General features: G+C 42.2%; 1 protein-coding gene across 1 annotated transcript in view; it reads right to left on the bottom strand.

Moving 5' to 3' along the window:
- The window catches only part of CLVS1 (clavesin 1), a 167,318-nt gene that overhangs the window by 22,927 nt on the left and 122,695 nt on the right, over positions 1-21,696 (bottom strand). Inside the window, exons 4-5 of the mRNA XM_029923906.1 lie at positions 13,320-13,430; positions 9,256-9,491 (exon numbers count right to left, since the gene is read on the bottom strand). Of these exons, the coding sequence (XP_029779766.1) occupies positions 9,256-9,491; positions 13,320-13,430 (347 nt within the window). The remainder of the gene's footprint in view (positions 1-9,255; positions 9,492-13,319; positions 13,431-21,696) is intronic.

Here is a 21,696-nt window from a genome sequence, read left to right as displayed (position 1 = left end):
GAGAATGAACTGAGGGTTGGGGGGGAGGGGGGAGGGGGGAAGACAGGTGGTGGCGATGGAGGAGGGCACTTGAGGGGAAGAGCACTGGGTGTTGTATGGAAAACAATTTGACAATAAAATATTATGGAAAAAAAATAAAATAAAATAAAATTCTAGTTAGTTGAAAAAAAAAAATAGAAACTCCAAGAATGGACTGCTTTGACTCTATGAATGCTGTTATCACACAGCTAGAAAACAAAAACCAAAAATCTGGAGGGGCATCTGGGTGGCTCAGTCTATGGATCATCTGGCTCTTGATTTTGGCTGGGGTCATGAGGTCATTGTTGTGGGATGGGCCCCATGTTGGTCTCTGTGCTGGGGGTGAAACCTGATTGGGATTTTTTCTCTCTTTCTGCCCCTTCCTCTCTCGTTCTCTCTCAAAATAAATAAACAAGCATTTGGGGAAAAAAACCCCTGGAGACAAACATCTTTAAATGTAAATGCATAGTGAAGGCACCTGAATCTTCGCTAGGTCAGGCCATCTTAGAATGCTGGTACAGAATTAATAACCAAAATGTTGTGATTGTGCTCATGTGCGTGAATGGTGCAATGTTGTTACACTGAGGCACTAAGCTGACCCGGGTCTTTTGATTCCATGAAAGCCTGTGGGCGGCACAGAGGAGGCCCTCAGTAAGTACCAGCTAGATAGACAAGGCCAGGGTGGGCGTGGCCAAGCCCCCCTGGCTCTGCTTTTCCTCGCACTGACTCTGTTTCCCCACGTGACTGGGCACAGTGATAACTCCAGGCAGCGCACCTGCTACACCAGGGAAGTACAATGTGCTTTTCTGCTTATGGTAACTTCTGGGCTTCTGAGAAGGAGCCTTTGTTCCACTATCAACAAGGGGCGCCTGAGTGGCTCAGTTGTTTAAGCATCGAACTCTTGGTTTTGGCTCAGATCCTGATCTCATGGTTCATGAGTTCGAGCCTTGCGTCAGGCTCTGCGCTGACAGTGAGGAGCCTGCTTGGGATTCTCTCTCTCCCTCTCTCTCTTAGCCCTTCCCCTGCTCGCTCTCTCTATCTTTCTCTCTCTCAAAAAAAATAAACTAAAAAAAATTTAAAGACATTGCAATTTAAGACCTTAAAAAAGATAATGTTCCTTTCCCTTGTGTGGCAGATGGAGCCCAGATCAAAATGCAGACGGATGCGTCTGAGCACATGTGAGGGGACCTCCAGAAAACAACGCAGACAAAAATTGTCAGCCAAGGTTCAGACCAGCTGGGTCTCCGTGAACTTAAATCAGCTTCCTGATTTTCCATTACAAACTCTGGCGAGCTGTTTACCTACCCAGCCTCCAGGAGACAAGTGTACAGAATGATCCCTACGATAAAATAACTTGGGCAACACAGTCTGTTACCCTGTGAGCCTTTTCAGGACCTTGACTCTAATAATTAGAAGAAGAAAAAGTATTTTTTAAATCTAAGCACCAATGGAACAAAAGCACACCATGTACTTCTACTTTTCAAAAGACAAAATATCAAATACGTGTGGAACATCTGCCCGGGGCAAGACATCCTGCTTTCGGAAGAAGTTGGCTGCATGTCTGTCTAGAAAATTCCCCAGACTAAAAGTTGGGAGGCCTGAGATCTACGAAGCTGCTCCTGCACAGAAGCAGGAGCGGGCAAGGGAAGGGGCAGATAAATTATTGTTTAGAAGCCACAAAACTTAATAGAACTTAACATCTCTGAGGCTAAAATTTAAATTAAATAGTAAATAACTTTGTTTTTATTAAAATTAATGATCTTAGGATAATTCTGTGAAATAACATGGATTACATTATGGCAACGTGTCCTTGTCATTTCCTAGTAAATGCAGTGTTCTCTCAATAATCTACATAGGGAGAGTGCGTGCGGAGGGTGCGTGCAGAGGGGGGGGGGTGGCGCACAAAAGGGGTCCTTGGTAGCAGAGAGGCTGATGACCCCTAGGTGACTTCTAAGGATTTCCCTGGTTCTAAAATTTCCTAAGTCCTGATATAAGGGGAATAATACAATGAATGTTTATATATAATTTTAATATTTTCCATACCATTTAAAAATTTTTTTAATGTTTATTTATTTTTGAGAGAGACAGACACAGAGTGTGAGCAGAGAGAGAGGGAGACACAGAATCAGAAGCAGGCTCCAAGCTCTGAGCTGTCAGCACAGAGCCCGACGTGGGGCTCAAACTCACAGCGGTGAGATCATGACCTGAGTTGAAGTCAGCTGCTTAACCTACCATGCCACCCAGGCGCCCCCTCCATACCATTTTTTGTGGAGGCTGTGTATCTTGCACACAGAGGCTGCCCGCCCTGGTACAACCCAGAGGAGCCTCCTCAAAACCTTGTAAAATGCAAGCTTTCTCTCCCTGGCTGCCTGGTGGAGGCCGCCAGTTTTCCTGCTCTGGCCGGGACACAGCAGTTCTGATTGGGTCGTTCCCCTTCTTTCTATGCCAGTCCTGTATGGTCCAGAAGAGCACCGGCCCCTCCATCAGGACGGCCACACACCCCAGGCCTGGAAAACCAGATGCTCCCTTGCTGGCGGTGGTGGCGCCTCTGGAAGGCCCAGCACCTCGCTTGTCAGTGCACCCCCTGTCACTTCCGCCCAGAAATGCGAGCAATGCTGCTTTGTATTTCTTTGAGACCGTCAGCTCCATTGTGGGTCTTAGGGGAGACCCACCAACAGAGGAACGAGGCAAGGCAGCCTGGGCCATTTGTGGCACCTCGCACTGGGGTGGGGGTGGGGGGCGCAGAAGGAGGGTGCTCTCTGAGTGCAGAAGGAGGGTGCTCTCTGAGAAGTGTTCTTCCAAACCACCCCAGCTGCTGAACAATGTGCACTTGGACGGCTTCAGCTCTGGGGAAAGGCCCCAGTTCCTTACTCAGGTCTTAGGATAAAATTTACCAATAAATTTTTATTGGTTTATTACATATAATCTTTTTTTAAAAACCCTACATACATGTGTATATATTTCAATACACACATGTGTGTGCATTTTTATATATACACAACATATAGTATATATATATATGTCTGAGCATATATACACATGAATAATATATACATATATATATTGTAAGTATAACTTTAAAAATCACTGATCATCCACCAGCAGCTCAAGACAGTGCTTTTCTGTGTGTGTGTGTGTGTGTGTGTGCCTTTTAAATAATATCTATAACCATTTTAATTACTTTATCATAGATAAAGTCTACAACTGGAAAGCAATTAATAAGCAATGCCTAATATGTGAAAGAGATATCACAAGATCTATGCGCTGATGAGAAAACCACGCACTTGCTTCATGAAGCAGAAACGTCAGGCCTGCAATCCCAAACCTGAAGCAAGGCTGCTGATCCTGACCCAAGCCATCCCCTCCTCCTTCCTAGTGGGAAAAACGTCCCTGTGGTTAGGGCGTACAGGCCTGTGTGAATCAGGGTGCACTCCTGCCTGGGAAGTCTTCATCATGTGGGACACAGGGCCAGGAGCCTGGGTCACAGGTGCCACCGCTGAGACCCTGGAACACACCAGTCTACGATCACCTCACTCTGCAACTTCTCATTATGTGAAATAATAAATTCTCCATATCATTGAAAGCAGTCCAATCGGAGTTGTATCTGATTTGCAGCCCAAATAATCATAACTATTACAAAGCCCATTTACTGTTATGTGCTGGACCATTTTATTAAGTGGGGCTACTTACTTTCCAATCCTAAAATGTATTCCAGTAGTAAATTAGATAGGAGGAAACAGAGTGCTTCTGACATACGTAATTCCAAGGACAGAAAGTGACAGCTGATGGCCAGGAAGGAAATAAATTAACTTGTAAAATGAAAAGCAGAAAGAAGAAGTTAAAAATACAAAACTCTGTCTGTCAGAGCAGAGAATGCCACACACTCAAAAGCCTACAAAGGCATCATTTTCTTAAAGGACAGATCAATATTGAAAGATTCTGTTTAGGAAAATTTCCATCGAGAAAAAAGCAGGAAATAGCCTCCTTGACCTCAATCACAGCAATTTCCCACTTGGCACATCTCCAAAGGCAAGGGAATCCAGAACAAAAATAAACTATTGGGACCTCATCAAGATTAAAAGCTTCTGCACTGCAAAGGAAACAATCAAGAAACTAATAGGCAACCAACAGAATGGGAAAAGATCATTGCAAATGGCATATCAGATAAAGGGCTAGTATCCAAAATCTACAAGGAATTCACCAAACTCTATACCCAAAAAATGAATAATACAGTGAAGAAATGGGCAGAAGACCTGAACAGACACTTCTCCAAAGAGGACATCCAGATGGCCAACAGGCACATGAAATGATGGTCAGCATCACTCAGCATCAGGGAAATACAAATCAAAACCACACTGAGATACCACCTCACACCAGTCAGAGTGGCTAAAATGAACAAATCAAGAGACTCCAGATGCTGGTAAGGGTGTGGAGAGACGGGCACCCTCCTACACTGCTGGTGGGAATGTAAACTGGTGCAGCTGCTCTAGAAAACAGTGTGGAGGTTCCTCAAAAAACTATCAATAGAACTCCAGCAATATGACCCAGCAATAGAACTGTTAGGAATTTATCCAAGGGATACAGAAGTGCTGGTGCATAGGGGCACATGTACCCCAATGTTCACAGTGGCACTTTCAACAATAGCCAAATCATGGAAAGAGACTAAATGTCCATCAACTGATGAATGGATCAAGAAGATGTGGTATATATATACAATGAAATACTACTTGGCAATGAGAAAGAATGAAATCTGGCCATTTGTAGCAAAGTAGATGGACCTAGAGGGAGTCATGCTAAGTGAAATAAGTCAGGCAGAGAAGGACAGATACCATATGTTGCCACTCATAGGTCTAACAGGAGAAACCTAACAGGAGACCAGGGGAAGGGGAAAGGAGGGGATAAGAGTTGGTGAGAGGGAGGGAAGCAAATCATGAGAGACCTTTGAATGCTGAGAACAAACTGAGGGCTGAAGAGGGAGGGGGGAAGGGGATAGGGAGGTGATGGTCATGGAGAGGGCACTTGTGGGGAAGAGCACTAGGTGTTATATGGAAACCAACTATTAAGTAAATTTTTAAATTTTTAAAAAAAGTAATTTTTATTTGTGAAAAAAAGAAAAATTTCCATCTAAACTAATAATTTTTTTAAGGTTTTTCTGCTTGAGGGTTGAAGCAAACTTATCTGGAAAAAGAAAAGAGCTAGTTAGAACCACTAATTCACTGAGAATTTTATACATTTTAGATTTTACCTACACATGCCAGAAAGCATTGTTCTGAGCCACTAGGAACTCAGACGCCACATTATAAATAGTGACTAGGTTCCGGTGACAATCCACAGAAGCCCAATGGGAACTATAGAGGCAGGGATTGGGACTCAGGGTCTACCCATTAGAAGGTGGAACATTATCCCACAGAATAGACCCAGGTCATCTGGCTCAGACCAAGGAGGTACTTCCTAAAACTGTGCTCCTGGGAACATGCTGTCCCATTAGTGGCCTGCCCATCTCTGGATGATGCAAACTGAGGCTGGCTGGCAGCCTGGACTGGAGAACAGATACCATATGTGGTGGGAAGCCAGAAGAGATGGCCTTTAAGATCTCCAATTCTGTCTTCAATGTTTCCATGTCCTTTTGAGTTCTGAGGACTCAGATGCTATGAATGGTGGCTGTTCTGTCCCCATGATTGTCTGAGCATGGACCTCCATCAGTGAAGCACCTGACAACAGGCACAGTCTCACAGCTGGGGTGGTCCCTCCCTGCTGTGTCACTGTTGGTACCAGTCTTCTCACTGCCCATCCGGCTGCTGCCTAAAATCCCCAAGCAGAGGCTCAAAGATGCCACCACTTATGAGAGCAAGACTGGGCAGGACACCTTGATGGCCATGGTGGGGTAATGAGATGCGTATACAATCACTAGCTTCTCTGGAATAGTCTTGGATTTTGACTCTGCTATCTTACCTTCTCCGAAACCTGGGTCAGCTATGCCCTTGTCCATGAGGACTTCTCTAAGAATCCTCCTGGTCAAAAGAACATTTCAGCAGGTTCGTGCATCTCCTTTATAGTACCTCTTCCATTCTGCATTCTATTAAAGTTATTTGGAGGCAGATCTTATTTCCCCTACTAGGCTGTAAGATCCTGTAAGTTAGGATGCATGAAATCCAGAAGAAATTAGCTCTCTATATATAGGAGCTGACAGTTGGGCTGAAGCAATTGGACAAGTGCACTAAGGATGGGTTTTGGAAGTAGCAGCTTTCATTCAACACTAATTCATTCATATGCAGCAGGGTGTCTTTTGTGTGTCTGTTGTGTGCTGGACATTGAATTGGATTCTTGAAGAGGACATAAAGTGAATAAATGTTATACAAAGGCTTTACCCTCTAGAACCCACTGTCTAATAATGGAGGCTATCATCCCCTCTGATCCTCAACATCAACTCAGAGGCAGAACTTGGAGTCAGGACATGGCTAGTCACCTAAAAGAGATGTGACTCTGTAACTGATTATCTGGAGAAAGAGTGGCAGATTCCTACTTTATGCTACCTGACTTTGGACATTCCAACAAATCTGAGGGTGTGATGACTTTATCTGAGTCTATAGAGATAAGGTAGGGACAAACCACAGGAAATGTCATTGTCCCTGCCCATGAAGAGATTGGAGAGAGAAGGCTGGCACTAGAAGTGTGGGTAGAAAGTACGAGGAAAAGCAGACAGTGTGCTTTATCTTATAGAGGACATGAACACACAGTGAACAGCCAGACTGCCCAGCTCTGAATCCCAGCTTGGCCATTTACTAGCTGTGTGACCTTGAAAAGTTGGTTAACCTTTCTGTGTCGGTTTTCCCACTTGTGAAATGGGAAGAGCAATAACACCTTTCTCATACCGTTATGGAGAGGATTTAGAGAGTTAATGCAGGTAAAGGGTTCAGAATGAGTCAACAGTGTGAGTTGTTACATTATAACCATGCCTGTGCCGTAGCCTGTCCCGAGAGTAGTTCAGAGCCTGGACGGGACAATCTCAACTATACCAGTAAGGTCAGTCCCTTCATTGTGGAGACACAAAGCCAGCTGCACAGCTCCCATGACCAACACTTCCCAGAGAATGTCAGCTGTTAACCTGGGGAGTAATAAATTTCCAGATCTTTCCGGTCTCAGTAGAGAGGCTTCACCAGACATGTGCATGCAATATTCCCAACGGAGCCGGAGATGTGGAAATCCTCCTCCTCCTCTCTTGCTTCAGGACATCAGTGCAAGCTCAGTTCTCCAAAGGAGACTTTTACGGTGACACCCCTCCATCCCCAACCGCCTCAGAGTACAGACAGTCGTCTTGCTTCGGTTTCACTATGGCCCTTATCCCTTGACGAGTTCCTGCATCAGCCTTCGGATGGCTTTTAGTCTATATTTCCCTGCGAATTCCACGATCCTCATAAAACTCAGACTTTCTATGTCATTATGTCATTTCTCTGCTCAACTCTGTCCAGTGAGGAGACACAGATGAAAACAAAAATGACATAGAATTGACTTGCTATCAGGATGATGATTAGAATTGAATTCTGATCATATAAAGTCTGAAAGGTAGAGTCTGGGGAAAGGACATTTTCACACATGTTGCTGGAAGTCTCCATTAGTGCCATCATTTAGGAAGGCCACCAGGTAGTGTGGGCTAAATTGAAAACACACACACTCTGACCCAGCAACTACAAGGCTCCAAGTTTATCCGAGGAGCTTCCTATGAGAATGAAGGAGGCATATCAGGAACTTTTTCTCTTGTCATTTGGAATAGAGAAAAAACTCAGATGAGCTAAATGCTCATCGACAGGGAAATGGCTAAACTGTGACATATTCATGTACTGGAATACTGAGCAGCATGAAAAACATGAGATGTGTCTAGATTTACTGGCATAGAAAGATGTACATAACAGTATGTTGTGGGATAAACCATGCCTTGACCCCCCAAATTCAATTGTTGAAGCTCCAATCCCCTGCATCTCAGAATGTGACTATATTTGGAGATGGGCCTTTAAAATTGATAATTAAGGTGAAACAAGGTCTTGAGGGCAAGTCCTCATCCAATATGACTGGTATCCTTGTAAAGAGAGCTTAGGAGGCAGACACAGAGGGAAGTCCATGTGAAGATAGAGGGAGAATGCAGGCATCTACAAGACAAGGAGAGAGGTCTCATAAGACCCAACCCTGCCAATATCTTGATCTTGGACTTCTAGCTTCCAGAATTGTGAGAAAACACATTTCTATTGCTTAAGTCACCCAGTTTGTGGTGTGTCATTGCAGCAACTCCAGGAAACTAATACATAGTATTAGATAGTTTCTATGGGTGTGGACAGATGCAGGTAATATCCAGAAAATGGAATGGAAAGTGGAATGGCCTATCCTCCTCCGATAGCAATGGTTACCTTTGGGTAAAGTTGGGATTGAGACTGAGGGTAGTGGTCAAAGAGATCGTAGCCTTAAAAATAAGGTTTTAATTGTTACAATGAGAAAGCACTCATTTGTACGTCAATTTAAAACAATCCTCTTTCACAGCACTCCATTAAATATGATATGCAATATATTTCACCCCCTGGATGCACCAATCTTTAGAACTTCATTCCATGCCCACTCCCATCCCCCTCCCCTTGCACACCTGTTTGCCACACCAGAATATCCCATCCCTCCATCCCTGTTTCTATCTCATCTGTCTCAAATGCCTTCTATTTATGCCCGGGGGACTGATTTTCATCCTTCACAACCTAGCTTCAATGTCACCCACTTTATAAATATGTTGACAAAAGTCTTACTCAACAGATTTTCCCAAGCCACACTTCTCTGTTCTTATTCATGTGTTCCTAGCACCTATCAGTACTTCTAGGCAAATGCTCAATAAAAGGTTCTAAATTCACAGATGATAGGAATGCTTTCTGGCAGGTTGCTTTTTCAATCCAGGGCATCTCAAAGGCACAACATTTCATTCTGTGTGTGTTAACAGACTCTCTAGAGACGAGCACTGTAATCATGACATGAGTGAGGTCCAGCCTTTAACTAGTTCTTTAATACAACAGGGATAACTAGATTTCTGGGCCAGCCAAGCCCCATTTGCTTTCGATTCTAGGGAAATCAGCTAAGAATGAATTGCAATTTATTTTATTCAAGTTCTGTGCCCGTTCAGGTCTTCAATGACTTAACCCACAATAGGCCCAAATCAAAAATGCTTATGAACTTCTGACTTGGAGCCTCTGACAGTGCAGGTCTTACCTCTTCATCGGCTTGGGCGAACATTCTCTCTCCAGGTTGGAGGATGTGTGTTTCACATGCATTGCATTGTAGGAAGTGTGAGTATAGTCATTTTCATCACTGTAGTCTGGACCAAGTAACGTCCGGGCCCATGTTCCCATGTCATATGGAGGAAGGGTTCCTCCAAACTCAGAGGGCAAAAATTCAGGGTGGATTAGCTGGTGAAGGCTGTTTAAGTTGTTTCCATGCAGGAAAATCTGCAAAGGGAAAAACAACTATCAACAAAAAATCCAAAACATATGAGCAACTATTTAGCCTAAGACACAATTTAGCAATGACAAATTGGATGTGCTGCTGGTGATCATGGTGTTTAAAGAAGCATCCAATTTTGTGTCTGCAGCTTAATCTTCATAAAATGTTAATTTATTGCTCAGAAAAGGGGCTGAATTAATAGTCCTTAAAAAATGAAGTTTATGAACAAATTGGGTATTATTGGGCCACGGCCCAAATTTACACATACAGTAATCTCCTAATTATCCCTGCTGACAAAAAGGGTAGTGACTTAGACCATGCAAACCCCGACCATGCTTCACATGCATCCCCACATTGCTCTCTTCCTTCCGCTCCCCACAAATGGCTTCTGCCCTCTGTGCACCGCCCCCCCATCTAACCATCCTCCCCAAACCTTCACCAAGCGGCATCCTCCTCCTCCTTCCCAGAGGCACCCATGCCCTCTGGTTCTGCTCCTCGCTTTCCCCAAGTAACTATTATTGCTGACTTCCATTTTTTCTGATCTGTTCACTTATCTTTTGCTTCCCCATGAGAAGGATCCTCAGGAAAAGGGGTGATGTTTTCTTACTCTTTTAAAATGTTCTTAGCTCCCAGGGTGGTGTAGACATGAGGTAAAGCCTTATCAGTGCTCTTAGTGGACCTGAAAACTGTGGCTGAGAACTTATGGATATTTTTGCAGCCATCTTCCATTTATGTGTGGGTTGAGGGCTGACATTCGAATAAATCTGCATCTTCTAAACATATAATGAATGGTGATGGGAACTGGTCTAGCAGGGGAGAACACTTCCCCAAATCACAATTCTTTCCAGACAGGTCCACAAAGTGGATAAGCCACTAGTTGATAATGTCCATTTCCTATAATTTAAGAATTGACTTCTGAAAGTCTACTTAAGGTGCTCCCGTGGAGTGATCTCTGTTCCCATACTTCATGTTGCATGTTACCCAAACATAGGACCACTGATTATATTCACACAGGTGTAGACACGCACACTGCAGTTAACCAGTCTGCAAGGTAAAGGTGACTTTGAAAACCTTAAATATAGCATAATAACATACCATAAAAGTACTATCAATTATGCCATATTATAATATACTGTGTAATTGACACATATACTTACTACCTTGCTCTGTTGTATTGATTGCCATTTATGATATAATTATATTATTTAAAAAGGAAAGGGCCAAGGAGCTAAGTGCCAAGATTCCTCAGAAGAATACGGCAGCACTTCAGAAAACAATGCATTTTCTGAAGTTGGATCTCAATTTTAATAAGAATGATTGCTTTTGAAGAAACACACATGTCCTGGCTTTTGCAAAACACTTTTCTTTTTTTTTTTAACGTTTTATTTATTTTGATACAAAGAGAGACAGAGCATGAGAGGGGGAGGGGCAGAGAGAGAGAAGGAAACACAGAACAGGAATCAGGCTCCAGGCTCTGAGCTAGCTGTCAGCACAGAGCCTGATGCGGGGCTCGAACCCACAAACGTGAGATCTGACCTGAGTCGAAGTCGGAGGCTTAACCAACTGAGCCACCCAGGCGCCCCTGCAAAACACTTTTCAGGAGGAACTATAGTATTTGAAGCATGTGGAAAAGCTAGAGCTAAATATTAGCTCTGGTATTTAAAGCAAATATTTGTACCCACCCACCTAACACCTCCAGTTCTTTTTTTTATTTTTGAATTCTTTATACTTTCAATTTTATTTGTGATATTCATATTTTTGGTTTCAAGTTTTTAAAATTAAATTTAAATTCCAGTTATTTATCATAGAGTGTAATATTAGTTTCAGGAGAATTTAGCGATTCATCACTTACATACAACCTTCAAGGCTTGTCAGAATTACCCTCCTTAAAACCTACACCCATTTAGCCCATGCCCCACCCCCTTCCCCTCCAGGTACTCTATAATTTGTTCCCTATAGTTAAGAGCCTGTTGGGGTACCTGGGTGGCTCAGTTGGTTAAGCATCCAACTCTTAATTTGGGCTCAGGTCAAGATCTCACGCTTCATGAGACAGGGCCCTGAGTCAGGCTCTGCGTTGACAGTGCAAAGCCTGATTGGGATTCTCTGTCTCTCTGTCTCTGCCTCTCCCCTGTGCACAAGTGCTCTCTTGCTCTCTCTCTCTTTCTCTAAATAAATAAATAAACATTTTAAAAAGGAGTCTGTTTTATAGTTTGCTTCTCACTCCCTCCCCCCCATCCTCATCTGTTTTATTTCTTAAATTCCACATTCTTTTTATGGCTGAGAAATATCCCAGTGTGTGTGTGTGTGTGTGTGTGTATCCATTCATTAATCAAAAGACATTTGGGCTCTTTCCATAATGTTGCTATTGTTGATACTGCTTCTATAAATATCGGGGTGCATGAACCCCTTCGAATCAGTATTTTTGTATCCTTTGGGTAAATACTTAGCAGTGCAATTGGTATGTCATAGGATAGCTCTATTCTTAACTTTTTGAGGAACCTCCGTACTGTTTCCCAGAGTGGCCACACCAGTCGGCTTTCCCATCAGTAGCCACCACCTGCCGTTCCTAAGGGACAAAGAGTGCTGTGGAAGTTGGCGTTCTCTCCTGCAGCACTGTGGGATGGAAGAAACCAGCAGATGGGAGGCTGGATTCTTCACCTGTCAGATTCTGTTCTGTACCCAGAGTTCTAGACACTCCCTCCTATGTCCTGAGCCTTAGACCGTTTGCAGAATGCTTCTGAATGTCCCTGCCTCCCTGGGCTGGTGAGTTCTAGTTCTTAATTCTGTGCTTACTTGGGGACAGGAGAATTTCCCCTCCAGTGCCCTGCTGCATGTTTCCTAAGAATCTGGAAGCACCTGAGGTCTAGGAGTTAGGGACAATGCAGAGTGTATATGTGGGTGTGTATGTGGGGAGGGGGTGTCTGTCACATCATCATCCCCTCACCCCTAATCTTCAGGCTCTTCCCCAGCAGGTGGCTCCCTGGGGTGTGTGTGAGGTGCCATAAGACTGACCGCGTGGCCCGATTCCCTTGAGGGGTGGTGCACCTGACCCAGGAGGTAGCTGAAATCAAAAAAACTTAAAAGAACGGGAGCTAAATGGTGAAGAGAATAAAACTCACTGAGTCTCTACCACGTGAGTGGCGTTATGCTACCTGCTTCATTAAATTACCCAACAGCTCTGTGATATGGGGGTTTGTGTCCCTGTCATAAAATGAGGAACCTGAGAGTCAGAGGGAGTGCAGAAACAATGTTCAGTCTCTCAGCTAATCAGAATGCCATGAAAAACCCCAGCCCTGATGGAAGGTGCTGGCCTCCCAAATGTCATCAGCTGATGCAATTAAGACTTTAAAAGCCTTCTTCCTAAGAGCATTATTATTTCTCGTGAAGAATGCTTTCCCAGCCTCAAAGGTGAGGGAGCTGGCAGCCCTGACCCGAGAGCCGTGGGGAAGAAAAACAAATGGTAAACATTCTTCATCAGGATAATACATTTGCAGGACAAAATGCTAGCTGTTAAAATATTCCATGAGCGGGAAGCTGCTTGACCCCGATCTCCCTCCCTCGAGCATTTACAGTAAAACGGGCATCTGGTATTTGCATGCCTTCAAAGTTTCCTTTGGTTTGTCACTGGGACTCTGAAAATAACCCAGTTCTACTAAATTATTGATTAAATCCAGGCCATTTGCAAACTCCAGCTGAGGCTCAAAGGCTCAGGGAGTGCAGAAAACCCACAGTGAAAATTAAGGAGAGAGAAAGAGAGAGAAGGGAGCGGAGAGACTGAAAGGAGCGTCCAGTATCTGCCCCTCCACACCCCATTGAGTGTTTGTTTTCATTACCCGCTTCCTGGTCTTGTCTTTAAGAAACGGCTTGATGAGTGTGTACAGGGCGTGGATGTACCAGGGTTGGTTGACAAAATGGACTCCTCCAAAGCGGGCTGGAAAGCTGTCCTGGGGCAGAAAGAGAGAAATGCACACCAATTAGCACACATTCCAGACTGGACTGGGCCGGCAGGACCGCAGCCCTGAACAACCTACTTCTCTCTGACTAAAGCAGCAGCTCATGGCAGGAATGAAGGAAAGCACACGTACTTCCTAGCTGTTAACATTTCCTCCATTCCCCTTGCCTCCTTCCTCTCCTTTGACTGCATAACTTAAAACGTGTGCCTACGTGCCAGCCTCGAGGTCCCCAGGTCACAGTGATAGGGTCTCTGACGCGGCACGAGTGTGTGCGAGCCAGGTGTGAGGGAGCCGGGACCTTGCCAGGCGTCAGATACACTTGGGGGTACGCTCACTCTTCTACCATCGTTCTCCGACCGCGGGCTCCAGTCCTTTCCAGGGACGTTATCATGACAGCAGGTGAACTTTCTGGGCATAGGAAGGGATTGGAAAAGGATTTCAGAAGAGCTGAAGAGATGGAGCTTTCTGGAGTCCACCAACGTATGACAGCAGTTGCTGGCAACTTTTGCACAGATTCCTGAGTTAGGTTCCTTCTTTCATGCCAGGACCCACACGGTAGGGCCCAGGGAGAGGATATTGTGGATTGATGGGCTAGTTCATTCCCCTAACTGAGGGAATACAGACCTCCTCTTCTGTAGATCAACATATCTTGTATACATCGGGAAATAAGAAATAAGAGCATCTTGTAAATGCTTCCATTTTAGAGCACAGATCAGGGCACAGTCTTATCTTTAGAAAAACTGAGAAGCTGTTCTCCATGCTAATTAGACCCACAAAATAAGGGGCCTTGCCCACGAAGTCTGAGCTAGTCCCACGACTCCGGGACCTGAGCTTCTGAGGCAGAGTTTCCGCAGATTACCCTGCATTCATCTCGGCTAATGGATTAAAAAAGAAAAACAGAAGAAGAAACACCTGAAGCTATTTGAATTGCGAAAGGTGGTACCAATCAATTTCATGGCAACAAGCATCTTTGTAAAATGTAAGCAAGAAGGGAGGAGAGCAGAAGGAGCTGAGCAGCCTGAGCTAAGAGCTCCCCCCCCCCCAAGCCGATCCCTGAAGGCCTATGAAATGCCTTGCCTTGGTCTTTTTTAGTAACAAGGCAAGAGAGTTATTAGCTTTTTTTTCAGAGCCCTGTGAGTCTGCAGGATCCCCGGGTGTCATCCACCCTGAGACCCAGTTCCCAATGTAAGTCCGTGAATGTCAGCCTAAGGGTTGACATTTTAGAGATGTAAAAATAATTTTTGCCTCTATCTTGACATTTCACAGAGTACAAAGGAATTGCATATTTTGAAGATAAACCAGACAATTTGACTAAAAGTCTTTGTTTTGGACTGTGTATATTTCGTATTTGTTTTATTTTTAAAAACGTACTGAAATTACTAAGTAAGCGTGGAGAGGCTGTTTTTATTAATTGGAGATGTGTCATAATCTCTCATTATTCCAAATCTAATTTTAGGCATGTGAAGGATTTTAACAAGGCTGTCTTTTCTCTGTTAGGGTAGTTTGTGATCTAAAAGTTGTTTGGTGCCTTAATAAAAAAGATCATTGCCCGGAGTTTTCCCTTAACAAAAAGTGCTAAATACTAACCTCACTCTCCTTGGACTTTTTGAACTTGTTATTCAGAAATAAAACTCATTACCGCACACTAAGCATGGATACTGAAGAACTATAGGAGAGTAATACAAAGGTTTTATTTATAAAACCAGAGCTTTACTAATAGGACCAATAACAGGGTTTTTATTTCTATTGAGAGCCAATGTGTTATACACTTTTGTGTCAGTAAAGTGGAAGACAACTCTGAAAATAATACTCTAGAGGCAGTGGGCAAAATCTCAAAGAAAATATTTGCCTTTTCAAAATATCTAGAGACTCTAAGTTTTAGTTTATGGAAACTCAATCATTAAAGACATCAAAACGGTCTTCTATTTGTGCCAGAGAAGGGTGAAAGAAAAAACACAGGGCTGAGACCTAGTCAGTTCTCTCTAGGTCAGCCCTGGCTTCAAGTCTGCCAGCTTGAAGGCATGGGATTTTATTGATCTCTCGCCCAGGTCAGCCAGCAACTATGTGCAGATACATGCACGTAAAAATCCTGTGCCTGAGGTTTAGGTTTGGGCCAGAGTGGAAACAAGATCACTTAGCTTCAGGTCTCTCTAAAAAATTTAAATGAAGCTCCCTTTTATCTACTAAAGACAATGTGCAAATGTTCTGGTATTCACAAATGTGCCTGACCGTGTCATTAATAATGGAGTGTGTGTGTGTGTGTGTGTGTGTGTGTGTGTGTGTGTGTGGTGCCAGGGGAAGATGGGGGGGAAGGAAAAAGTTAGCCAACACAACTCTCTGATAAGCAATGACTATCACTGTTTGAGGTGTTTCCTGATCTCATTAGCAAACCATAGATAAGGGGAAGCAAACCACAGATAAAGGGAAAATGTCTCCAAGGACCCCACTGGTTCATTACCTACATTGAGTTGCATTTCTTAGGGTCTGGACCTATCTCAAGATGGCAGGCCAGGATTTGGTGACAGTGTAACACTTTGTCAGAGTTTTTGGTGACTAACAAATATGTGCTAAAAGCCCGTGTTCAAGAAAATGGTGTTAATTTCTGTATCTATCAGATTTAATGCATCTATCAGTAAAAATATCACTTCAAATTATAAGGATCTACAAATTATAAAATTTGTCCTTCAGTTTACTTTAAACTAACTTATTTCCTTATAACAAAAATAATACTCATTCTAGAAAAGTCAAAAATAGATTTAAACAGTTTTTGAAAAACTAGAAAATAGAGAAAGACAAAGAAGACAAGAAAATCATGTATTTTCCCACTGCTGAAGACATACTCTTGCTGTTTTCTATCATTTAGAACAAGCTCCGTTATATTATAACACACAGCCCCTGCTTTTTATCATTGAAAACGATGAAGGTTTATTTCTTGCTCACACAGAATAGAATGTCCTTGCTGGGTTGGCGGAGAGCCATGCTGGATTTGGTCTCAGCCAGGGATGCAGCCTTCCCCATCTGGAACAGTGCTGCTTGCCATGGCTGGAAGAATCACACCTTAGATCTGAGGTTTGGCCATCAGAAAGTGACATGCTTCATCTGTCATATGTGATAAGCCAAACACGTGCCTGACTTCAAAGGGATCAGGAAGTGGGATCCTACCGTGTGCCTAGTAAGGGACAGAGTAAATTTCCCGTAGGCAGCACTAAGGTTACCACGCTCTGTTCCTTCTTCCCTTCCTTTCCTTCTTTTCTTCCTTCTTTCCTTTCTTAGTGGGATCATGCTTTTGAAATTGGACTAAATAACTATTCACTGATGGCCTGCTTGATGCTGGTGATACAGTACTGAGGAGTACAAACAGAGCATTCATGGGTGGTGGGGACACAGACGATGGCAATCAAGTAATGGTTTGTTTAGTATCTTTAATTCTTCACTAGAACATCAGTCCATACCTTGCACCTCTTCAGTTCAGCACATATTCATGAGAGCGAACACATCTTCCAAACTAATCCTCAAAGCATTCTAACTCCACATTCAAAAAGTGCTACCTCTAAATGTCTGCTACCTGGAAGTCTGGCTCAACAACTGACCTACAAATCTGGGCTCCACTCACTCATGTCCAGGAGGCCCTCTCTGCTCTCTGAATATGCAGAGAAAGGCTGTTCTCAGCCATGTGCCATGTTTTCCCAGATGGGATCACTATTAGAGCATCTCAGTGTTTTTAAGATAAGGATCTGATATCAGAAAGTGTGCAAAGTAGAATAACGCTGATGAAGATAAATGGAGGAGAAGCCAGTGACCAATAAAGGGGGTAATAAGGAATAGGTCTGAACAAGCAGGGAAAATAATTTTTATTTTATTTTATTTTTTAATATGTTTGTTTATTTATTTTTGTGAAAGAGAGAGCACGAGTGGCAGAGGGACAGGAAGAGAGGGAGACACAGAATCCGAAGCAGGCTCTAGGCTCTGAATTGTCAGCACAGACCTCATGCGAGGCTTCAATCCGTGAACCTGGAGATCATGACTTGAGCTGAAGTTGGACACTTCACTGACTGAGTCACTTAGGCAGCCCAAAACAGACAATATTCTGCTCTTTTATTTCATGTTTCATATTTTAAACATGTATCCTTTTGACATGTGTAAAACATTCTATGCAATAGCACAGAATACATGTTCTTTTTAAGTGCCCATAGGGGCACCTGGGTGGCCCAGTCAGTTAAGTGTCCGACTTTGGCTCAGGTCATGATCTCCAGGTTCGTGGGTTCCAGCCCCACGTCAGGCTCTGTGCTGACAGCTCAGGGCCTGGAGCCTGCTTCAGATTCTGTGTCTCCCTCTCTCTCTGACCTTCCCCTGCTCATGCTCTGTCTCTCTCTGTCTCAAAAATAAACAAACATTTAAAAAAATTTAAGTGCTCACAGAACATATATCAAGACAGACCGACCATACCTGGGACATAAAAAACCTCAACAATCTTAAAAGAAGTTAAATCATACAGTAAAATCTATCCATAATGGAATCAAACTGGAGATGTAACAGAAAGATAACAGGAAAATTTCCAAGCCCTTTGAAACTACAGAACACGTTTAAATAATTCATGGATGGGTCAAAGAGGAAGTCTCAAGGGAAATTAAAAAATACACGGAACTGAAGGGAAATGAAAATACAATGTATAAAGTTTGTGAAACACAGCTAAAGCAGTGCTGACAATGTGACAGTGCTATAATTTAGGCAAATATATAGCACTAAATACATATATACAGAAAGAGGGAAAAACCTTGAATCGATAATTAAAGCCCCTACTTTAAGAATGTAGAGGGAGAGTCATCTGGGTGGCTCAGTTCGTTAAGTGTCTGACCTTGGTCACAGGTCATGACCTCCTGGTTTGTGAATTTGAGCCCCGGATCAAGCCCTGCACTGACAGTGTGGAGCCTGCAGTAATTCTCTCTTTCTCCCTCTCTCTGCCCCTCCCCCACTTACACACACGTGCATGCGCGCTTGCTCTCTCTCAAAATAAATAAACCTTAAAAAAAAAAAGAACATAGAGGAAGATGAGCAAACTAAAGCCAAATCAAGGATAAAAAAGAAACTAATAAAGAGCAGAAATCAATGACATTGAAAATAGAAAACCAATAAAGAAAATCAGTGAGACAAAGAGCTGATTCTTTGAAAACGTCAGTAAAATAAACAAACATTTAGCAAGACTGACAAAGAAACAAAGGGACATGTCACAAATGACCAAGATCAGGAACAAAAGTGCAGATATTGCTACAGATACTGCAGACATCAAAAAGATGATCAAAGACTACTATAAGCAATTATACACACATATATGTGACATCTGAGAAGAAATGGACCGATTCCCCAGAAAACACTACCTTTACTCACCCAATATGAAGTAAGTAATCTGAATAGCACTCAACTATTAATAAAATTATTACATTTGTAATTTTATTTTATTTTTTTAAATTTTTAAAATAGTTATTTATTATTGAGAAACAGAGAGAGACAGAGCATGACCATGGGAGGGGTAGAGAGAAGGGAAGACACAGAATCCAAAGCAGGTTCCAGGCTCTGAGCTGTCAGCACAGAGCCCAATGTGGGGCTTGAACCCACGAACCATGAGATCATGACCTGAGCCGAAGTCGGACACTCAACAGACTGAGCCACCCAGGTGCCTCCATTTGTAATTTTAAAAGTTACCCAAACTGGGCTCAGTGTCACTGGAAAATCCTACAAAATCTTCAAAGAACAGTTAGCATCTATTATACATAATTTCTTCCAGAAAATAGAAGAGAAGGAAACACTTTTTGATTCATTTATGAAGCTAGTATTTCCCAAATACCAAGATGAAACAAAAATATCACAAAATAAAATTACAGATTTTATTTTACAAGAACCATAAAGTAAATTTGCGGTCAAAATCCTTCATTAATGAGGTTGTAAAAATCCTTAAACAGAATATTAGCCAGCAGAATTCAGCAATATATAAAAAAATTATACACTATATTCAAGTAGGGTTTATCCAAGGATACAAGGTAGCTCAATATTTAAAAATCAATTAACTGAATGATTAACTGAATTTTCTAGTTTCTATATTTGATGGCATGTGAGGACTTGATGAGGGAGGAACTGCCCCTCATCTGATTCTTAGAAAGAGCAAGAGAGAACTCTGTTATATGCAGAATACCCAATCCAGCACCCATATCCCCTCCTGCCTCCTTTATCAGATGCTTCCACTCTGGGTCACTATTCCTCTGCCCTAATAACCCCCAGGACCAGGGACAGCTCCTATACCCAGGCGCTTGCTGAAACTATTCACACAGCCTAATTCCTAAACCTGCTTACCCTTCTTTCCCTGCCTTGCTCATTTCTTCCCATGAAAATCACAATTAAGATTCTTGCCCAAGTTTTCTCCTCACTCTCTCTGCCTCCTGGCAGAGTCTGGCATGCCTTGACTCAGTTTCTAGGGATCTGTAAATAGAACAAATTTCTTCCTTCCTGACAGTCATTTCCATGTCTGTGTGTTTCACCATACCTGATTAAAATAAAACCCAGGTGCCTTTACAACAGTAATCCACATGATCATATCAAGTGATGTAGAAAAAGAATTTAACAAAATTCAACAATCATTTGTGATTAAAAAAAAAAAGAACCCTTGGGAAAATTGGACTCCATTTGGAAATAACATGATTATCTACATAGAAAATTCCAAGGAATCTATTTAAAAAACACCAGATATCAAAAGACAAAAACAACAACACCTTCTTATAACTGAGTTCATTAACATTACAAGATATAAACTAAACATACAAAGAATCAACATAAAGCCATTGAAATTTTAAAATGCATTACTATTTACAATTGGTCCAAAAATTAAATACTTAACTGTAAATCTAACAAGACATATTCAAGATTCATATGCTGAAAACTGCACAATGCTGATGAAAGAAATCAAAGAAGATTTAAATAAATGAAGAAACATATTATGTTGTGAATCAAAAGAGAACATACTAAATATGTCAATTCCCCTTGAATTGACAGACCGATCTGCAGTATCTATCAAAAGCCAAGTGAGATTTTTTTCTGTAGACATCAATAGGAATATTCTAAAATTTATATAGAAAGGCATAGACCCTTGAATAGTTGAAACAATTTTGAAAAAAAGAATAAGGTGGAAGAAATTATTTTACCAAAACCAAAGCTTATTAGAGCTGCAATAATCAAGACTGCGTGGTATCAGAGAACGGGAAAATGCATGGCTCACTGAAGCAGAATAGAGAACTCAGAAATAGATCCACACAAATATGCCCAACTGATTTTTTTTTACTAATGTACAAAAGCATTTCAATGAAGGAAGAAAGCTTTTCAACACACAGTACTGGAGCAATAGGACTTCCATAAGCATAAATAAGGAATCACTAAATAAACACCTCTCTTAAACTACACACCTCATACAAAAATTGACTCAAAATGGATCAGGGACTTAAATATAAAACATAACTATACAAACTTAGAAAAAGTGTTAGGGACAATCTTTAGGATCTCAGACTAGACAGTTTTTAGACTTGACTCCAAAAGTGTGATCCATAAAATGAAAAGAATAATAAATTGGATATTGGCAAAACTTAAGAAGCTACAGAATGGGACAAAATATTTGCAAACCACAGATGTCACAAAGGAGTAACATATAGGGTATATAAAATGCCTCAATCTCAACAACAAAAAGGCAAAAGCAATCTAATTAGAGCATGAACAAGAGACATGAAGAGACATTTTCCTCCAAGGAAATATACAGATGTCAAATAAGCATATGAAAAGGTGTTCCATATCATTAAGCATTATTGAAATGCAAATTAAACTCAATGAGATATTACACTATAAACCTATGTCTTAAAAGAAATGAAAACACCAAGAGAGACAGAAATGCTGATGCATAGGAGCACATGTACCCCAATGTTCATAGCAGCAATGTCAACAATAGCCAAAACATGGAAGGAGCCTAAATGTCCATCACCTGACGAATGGATCAAGAAGATGTGCTATATATTCACGATGGAATACTACATGGCAATGAGAGGGAATGACATATGGCCCTTCGTAGGAAAGTGGATGGACCTTGAGGGTGTCATGCTGAGTGAAGTAAGCCAGGCAGAGAAGGACAGAAACCATGTTTGCACTCATAGGTCTAGCAGGAAAACAGGAGAGACCTAATGGAGAACCAGGGGGAACGGAGGAGGGAGAGAGAGTTGGGGAGAGA

The sequence above is a fragment of the Suricata suricatta genome, chromosome 15 (assembly GCF_006229205.1).
Source record: "Suricata suricatta isolate VVHF042 chromosome 15, meerkat_22Aug2017_6uvM2_HiC, whole genome shotgun sequence".
Lineage (NCBI taxonomy): Eukaryota > Metazoa > Chordata > Mammalia > Carnivora > Herpestidae > Suricata > Suricata suricatta.
This window is presented reverse-complemented; position numbering and strand designations above follow the sequence as displayed.